The following is a 7,500-nucleotide window of genomic DNA, read 5'->3' on the forward strand; positions in this document are numbered from 1 at the left end:
AACCGTAAAAAGAGTGATTGTTAACTAATAAACAGGGGAACCACAAAAAAAGGTGTCCAGATTTTTCGACGTGGATAATTTAGCACCTGTAAAGAGTAGGTTAATACTATTCTCCAAGATAAAGTCAAATTTATCAAAGCATCAATAGGCCACAAAGACTGAAACAGTGTAACTCCGTGATGACTCCTCGTCCCTTACGCTCGTTTCTGTTTGTTAGCGGAATCCAGTGCCACATAGTTTTGGCGCTTCTCGATTACTCCTTCCTCTTATGGGGTTTAAAAAATGCGAAGCTCACAAAAAGCGTAAAGAACCCTTGAAAAAAAGGACCAAGACACCTTGACATAGTTCCGCTGCCACGTTTCTTTTTAAAGGTCTAAAGTGCCCACTTTAATAAGGTCGTTAACGTCTGTTATCTGCTCGCCTCGGTGTTTACAAGTACATGTAATGTCCCGCTCAATCTCATCCAATAATTGCTTATAAATTCAGATACAGCCGCAAATTACGAGCACAAGAAGAAACAACTGTGAATGGAAAACTCAAACACAAACGCATACGGAAGTAAAGACAGTAAGACATTTGCATGATGATACCATTTGACTACGAGTACCAGAATCCTTTAGGTTTTGCTTGTCTCATGCTATTTGAGCTATTGTCATTTTTACCCCGCTGGGAATACAAAAGTTATAAAATAAGAAAAGAAAAAAGAAACTGATTTCTGGTAATTGTAGTCAAATGACGCTATCGTGAAAGTTGCCTATTTCCTTATTTTGAATTTGATACTTTTGTGTCTTTTAGAAAACCTTTTGATGTTGACTTGCTACCTCCCTTTGATGAAATGTCTAAGATCTCTGGCATAAGAAACCCATACAGTGTGATGTCGAATCTATACCAATCCTGTAACTTCTAAGTATTATCATCCCTCAGAATTAGAGAAATTCACTTTATCACCTGGTAAAGCATACTTCTCTTTATTTCAAAACCTTGGTGAAATGCAAACTTCTTTTCACTTCATAGGTATTAGTGAAACTGGGGAAAATTTGTCTACAGGCCTTAAAATGAACAATAATCTGGACGGTTACACATTACGCTCTCAACGTTCACAAATTTAAAGCCGACTAAATGCCCACGCTTATCGAAAATAGCAACCCTATCGACAATCCCTCTGCTGTTTTAATATTGCAGACAACTTTCTTGTTAATGTGGATAAACTACCGATCGAGATATTCCCAGATAGGATTACTGTCCTACCTCTTTTCTGAAGGTTAATTTTCCTAAGTCAATATTCCTTTCCCCTGTTAACATCTTTCAAACAGAGAACAGTTTGTATCTGTCCATGGTCATGTGTCTGATCCGCCACCCGTAGCCTGTGGTGTCCCTCAAGGACCCACTTGGTGTAGAGTGCAGGTTGCAGGTAATTGTTTTACCATCAATGAAACAATCGGCCAAATCTTCACACAAATGCTAACCTTCAGCTTTTATCTGAAGCTGATAGTGTTTAGGCCTAATGTTAGCATTAGTAAAGGTTTGTGTTGTGTCAGCTATGGTGAGACAATGACCTGCAACCTGCAGTTTACACCCTCCACTCAAGGATCTGTTCTTGCTTAGTTACTACTAGGAAAGGAAAGGAAAGGAAAGGAACTTTATTTAAGTGTCTAGTCGTTCTAGCTCCGGAGCACTAATTTGGGACACTGTAAACTGAAATCAAAAATGAACGCAAATCAAATCAAATGTTGGTTTACTGATGAGTGGGGAAGACGGGAGTACCCGGAGAAAAACCTCTCAGAGCAGAGGAGGGAACCAACAAACTCAACCCACATGACGCCAAGTCAGTCTGGGAATCGAGCCATGACCGCATATGCATTGGTGGGAGGCGAGTGCTCTCACCACTACGCCATCCCTAACTATGTTTCTTGGACCTGTGCTATTTTGGTCGGATGTTAGTGATTTCCAATTATTTTGAACATGCTGACTTTTCACCTATTGCTGATGACGCTAATATTGATTGATTGATTGATTGAAATTTTATTTAAGTGTCTAAAAGAGCCTCCTAGCTTAGGTTGAAAACCTATGCTAATTAGGGGACACAAAATAAATAAATAAATAAAAATTAAAATAAAATATTAATGGGAGCATAAGTATATAAAAAAATAAAAATAAATAAAAAATAACAAAATGGTATTTACAATATTTAGAGATTTAGAATATAACTATGAATTACGAATTACGAATTACAAAGATGACAACACTATCCATTAATGTAACTATATCTATAGCACGTTTTTTGTTTTTGAAACATTTTAAGGTGTTTAATTCCCTTAATTCTGGGGATAATCTTCCGTAAAGCTTGGGCCCACAGTGGCGAAGGGAGTGCTTGCCATATTTTACCGTGTTGTGCCTGGCGGCAGAGAAATCAGACTGCCTTAAATTATACTTGGATCTATTATTAATAAAAATGTCAATGATATAGGGGGGACTTAGATTGTTCTTGACTTTGTACATCAAGACACAGATGTTTTGTAGTCTTCTATTCAGTAAACTAGGCAGTTTTTAGAAGTTCAGGGTAGCTAGCATTGTTCCTAAAGACAGCACGCAGGCCCCTTTCTTGCAACCGCTCAATTTTGCGAGAATTACTGGGCCAGGCTCTGCAAAGGTGCCACACTAGGTGGGAATATGTAAGGTTTGGTAGTATTGCTGTTTTAAAAAGCACATGGTTAGCATTTGTAGGAATCAAGTTTCTAAGTCTCATAAGGACGCCAATTTTCTGACTGGCTTTTTTACAAATCGTATTAATTCAGCTCAGAATCTATTATGACACCTACAATCGGCGTCAAAATTGTTGAGACACTCTTGTCCTTTAGAGTCGATTTCAAGCTCGGCGGCGCAAATGGCCCCCTCCCCCGCACGCCCGGGACAATGTTGTGTTTTTCTGTTTTCTACGAGCCTTGTCGACAGCGGTACAACATTGATTAGGGTGGGGGAGGGAGGGGTATCCCGGAAACGTACTTTCTGGACAAGTTTTCTTTGCAAACAATGAATGTCTCGTTGCCAGTGTGCTCTGTTGGCAACTGTCTCAACTAATTTTGTCGCCGATTGTAGCAATTTGAGAGAACTAGTTGTATTAATATCATGATTGTTTAATCTGATTACTTGAGTGATGTTATCATCGTTTTGGCTGTAGCCAATATTCACAATTTGATATTTCTTCAAGTTCCCTACTAAAAGATTTGAGTTGTACCATTCAGTGGCGCTTTCCTTTAGCCTAACATAACAGAGGACTGATCTCACCCTATGTGATAGATCTGATGATCGTCAGCGTACATAGACAAGTTAGTTGTTACACAGTACGACAAATCGTTATGAAATATATTCCAAAGTAAGGAGCCTAGAGCGGAGCCCTGTGGACAGCCTCGGTTAACAGTCCTACTTGAACTGAGAAGGTCTCCAATCTTCACACGATAATTGCGATCACACAGATAACTCTCCAGAAGCCGAACTGTGCTGTTCTCAAAGCCGTAAGCTTTGAGCTTACTCAATAATAGTGGTGGATAGAGTGAATCAAACGCTTTTGACATGTCAGTTGACAGTAAGCTCACAACCAGATTGTCATCTCTTGCATGTCTCCAGCCCTCCACTAATTGAATCAGAGCTGTCTCACTACTGTGTCCACTGCTGTAAGCCGATGAGTAACAAACATACGATCTTCAAAGCCCGTAGAAACTTGTGCGCCTATAGGACATTTGCATGATGACGCCATTTGACTACAAGTACCAGAATCCTTCAGGTTTCGCTTGTCTCATGTTGATTAGAGCTATTGTTATTTTTACCCCACTGGGAATACAAAATTTAAATATGAAAAGAAAAACAAACTGAATTGTGGTAGTTGTAGTCAAATGACGCCATCGTGAAAGTTGCCTATTGGTTGTTCGAAAACTTTGTCAACACACTGTAGGACAGTTATAGGGCGGTCGTTTTCCTTAGCGTTGTTATCGTCCTTTTTGTAGACAGGAGTCCAGACTCCACGCTTCAAATCACTTGGCCAGACACAATAGGCCATTTCCGAGTTCATGTCTACCTCCTCTTCAAAGCGAGTCTAAGTGCGAAGGTTTTGTGATGGTAATTAGTTCTACTTTACATAAGAATGACTACTAATTTACATAACAAAAACTTCGCACTTATCCTCGCTTTGAAGAGGAGCCAGGCAAGAACTCGGAAATGAATTGAAAAGAGTAGTAAGTGGTTTGGCAAATTCATCAGCTGCAATTTTCAAGACTTTTGCTGGGATATTGTCACAGGCAGTGGCCTTGTTAGTGTTTAGTGATTCTAGAGCAGCTAGGACTTGTCCTCGCGTGATAGGTTTTTACTTCAAGATTGCATGACCAGTTTTCACTTTTCTGTTGTATTCTAAGAACACTTGGATGATCCTTAAAATCGTCCAGTGATTTTAAGCCTGGCGTTGTTACCACCGATCCCATCAGCTATTGTGGAGAAGTAATCCACAAGTATTTCAGACACCTGCTTTTGACTTTTAACTGCGGTCACCTCAACTTTCAGCTGGATGTCTGTGCTCATTGAGCAATCCTTTGTACTCAGGAATGGCTTGAATGTTTTAAAAAAATCTCTTGGGTTACTCTTAAGGTCAGCAGCTTTGGTTTTCCACTAGTTCTTTATGGCAATCCGCCTCTGTTTCGTTGCCTCGTTTCTTGTCTTGCGCCTGAGCTCCCAGGTTACTGGAGTCTTATTTTTCAAATACTTTGCATTAGCCTTTTGTTTGGCTCGAATTGCACTCTTCCATTCAGATGTCATATATGGCACATCTTTATCACGTACTATATTTTTCTTTACAGGTGCTAAGTCATTCAATACATCATTCACTATTAAAATCCAGGCGTGTACTTGATCGTCTACTTCATCGAATAATTGAATAATGTGCCAGGGAGCCGTGTCAAGGTGACGCTTGAATAGTTCTGAATCAAAGTTTTTAAAACTTCTAAAATGAATTATCTTGGGTTTGTTCAGATTTATTTTCTGCTTAAGAGCCCCGTAGATAAGTGCATGATCACTCAGACAAGGATAATAGTTACCGGAATATTGAAATAATTCAGGTCTGTTGCTGAGTAATACATCGATGAGACTTTCTGTTATGATTGTACCACGCTTTTCGGTTCTTGTTGGCTTCGTGATTAAGCAGTCAAAACCTTGTTCAACTTCTAGATCCAGAAGGAGTTTTGCCCTCAGATCTGTCAGGACAAATTCGGTCCAAGTTCAAGTCGCCTATTATGACAACATGGGTGCTTTTTAGACTCGTCCAGTTGCAGATTTCACTGAGTTCCTTTTCAAGTAGAAGTTGATATTCACCGCATAAAGCTCTCGGGGGACGATAGACACCAATAATTACCATATTGCCGGTTTCTGTATATACATACATGTATTTACATATAATATATATTGTTTATCCAAGAATCTCAATGAATAAAAGTTGAATTACGAGCTCAAAGCAGTTGCAGATTAGATGAAATCCAACAGATCAGCACTTAGCGTCCTTAAAATTAACAAGAGGCTCCTTGTAGCGTACACTTTTGTCAAAGGATTTTTTAGCCGATTTCCTTTACAGTTCACAGTATCTTGGTCAATATCCCGTTTCAATTCCGTAGTCCGAAGTCCAAAGTCCAAAGTCCTAATTTTACATTTAGGTTAAGTGCGAACAGCCCTTATCTCTGAAATATACAATCGCGTTTGGGGTTCCTGTGGCTGTGGCTGTGGCTGTGGCTGTGGCTGTCTACTCTGCTCTCTTCTGGGGATCCAGGAACCTCTGCGATTTTAAGAAAGGAGGGCAAACCTCGGCGTTCAGCACAATACTCGCCGTAACAGATATGAAACCAACTAAAAGAAGTCATGGGTATGAGTTTGGTGGACCTGTAGGTGTGTTCTTTTTGATGATCGCATTACCGGCAATGGTTTTGGGATCCGCTTTGTTCTGTAACAGCAAATCCTGTTCAGTCCGTGAGAAGCCAGTAATTCCTCCTGTCTGGGGATTTAAAGGTGCATTTTTTGATGTGGGTCATTTGATAGTTGATGGGTGGATCATATTTCAAGCCATTATTTACATGCTGCCCTTTGGAAAGGTAAAGGTCTGTGAGTTGGTTGTAGTTTGACGTAAGATTCAGTCAAAGTACTTTCTGAGCTAGTATTAAAACATCCCAGGCTAGCTTAGAAAGCATCTTCACAATTTTATACAAGTAATGAATGCATGCACAAGCGAGAATCTCATATGAGACAAGGCAGTATAAAGCTTGCTTGAAGATTATAAGGGGAGCAAACATTAATTCCTTGCCTAGCCCGCTTTCTTTATTGTGCTTATGTTTATGGAGAACGCATGTTTTATGAGTCAAATGAGTCAATGAGTCATGAGTCAATGAGACTCACAGTCAATATAGCAATAATTTGTTGATTAAGCCTAAGCCCTCGTTTCAGTGATTAGGCCTAAGCACTCTCTGAAATTTTAGCTTTCATTTTATGGTTTAATTAACTGCACTAACTCGTTGACTCATTGACTCATTGACTCATGACTCATTGACACTCATGTTTATGTGGGGTTGATCAAGTTATATTTTTTTGCCGGTGAGAGCATCATGTGCACACTGAGCAATAGGCATGAAATGATATATGGCCAGTCCTCTGCCACTGTGTTTGCATCTTCAGGTCTACTAGGTGTTTTGCCACCAGTTGGAAATCAAACTTCTTCCATGTCATGCATGAGCAGATTCATTTGGTCACTTATTGTTTACATGTTGATAAGCGCTGTTTGTCGCTGTTTCAGTTTGTTTGTATTTCCACTAGCTTCCTGGATGATGTAACAGTATAATATACCATTTCCTAAAACTATCTGCCATTCATACCAGTAATCCAAGAGGCATAATGCTGGTTGATTAACTCTTGTCTATTTTCATGAGTTTGAATACAGTTAAGCTGTTTCTTTTGTGTCTTTGTGCTCTTTACTGCCTGTAAGCAGCACTTATAAACACTGCATTAAACCCTTATTGTCTGCAATAAAACATGATGAGCAAGAAACTGACAAATGCCAGTGCCTAATTAATGATTATACTAGCAGTTCTCATTGAGAAGTGAGTGCTGTCGTTAAAGGTGTTTTTGAATGCAACTAACGTAAGATGTGGCATTTGACCTGAGATGGGGTGCACACCCCATCTCAGGTCAAATGCCACATCTTAAAATTCTTGCTGAAAAGAACGCTTTTGCGAACTCTTATTGTTTTTTCAGGTGGTGCAAGGACGGGTTTTAGAAAATGGAAGTGCTCTTGATTACAGAATTAATGGTGACTATATTTGAAAAAGTGGTTGTATTTAGTTTTGTATTTCACAGTGATTGGATTAAACACGTTTTCTTTGGTCCCGTTCCAGCAACACAGTTTTGCAGCATTAACCACTAAGATTGTGCATTGGTATTATAGTAATAATTAATAAATTTTTGTGTCCACGAAATACT

At 39.4% G+C, this 7,500-nt stretch overlaps 1 protein-coding gene and 2 pseudogenes across 1 annotated transcript in view; 1 reads left to right on the top strand and 2 right to left on the bottom strand.

Moving 5' to 3' along the window:
• Nucleotides 1–1,675: 1,675 nt before the first annotated feature.
• Nucleotides 1,676–4,066, bottom strand: LOC137980947 (uncharacterized; annotated as a pseudogene).
• A 238-nt stretch (nt 4,067–4,304) lies between these two features.
• Nucleotides 4,305–5,425, bottom strand: LOC137980948 (uncharacterized; annotated as a pseudogene).
• A 350-nt stretch (nt 5,426–5,775) lies between these two features.
• The window catches only part of LOC137979825 (delta(14)-sterol reductase LBR-like), a 26,279-nt gene continuing 24,554 nt past the window's right edge, over nt 5,776–7,500 (top strand). Inside the window, exons 1-2 of the mRNA XM_068827163.1 lie at nt 5,776–6,122; nt 7,276–7,330. Of these exons, the coding sequence (XP_068683264.1) occupies nt 5,871–6,122; nt 7,276–7,330 (307 nt within the window). The 5' untranslated portion in view covers nt 5,776–5,870. The remainder of the gene's footprint in view (nt 6,123–7,275; nt 7,331–7,500) is intronic.

This window comes from Montipora foliosa, chromosome 12 (genome assembly GCF_036669935.1).
Source record: "Montipora foliosa isolate CH-2021 chromosome 12, ASM3666993v2, whole genome shotgun sequence".
Lineage (NCBI taxonomy): Eukaryota > Metazoa > Cnidaria > Anthozoa > Scleractinia > Acroporidae > Montipora > Montipora foliosa.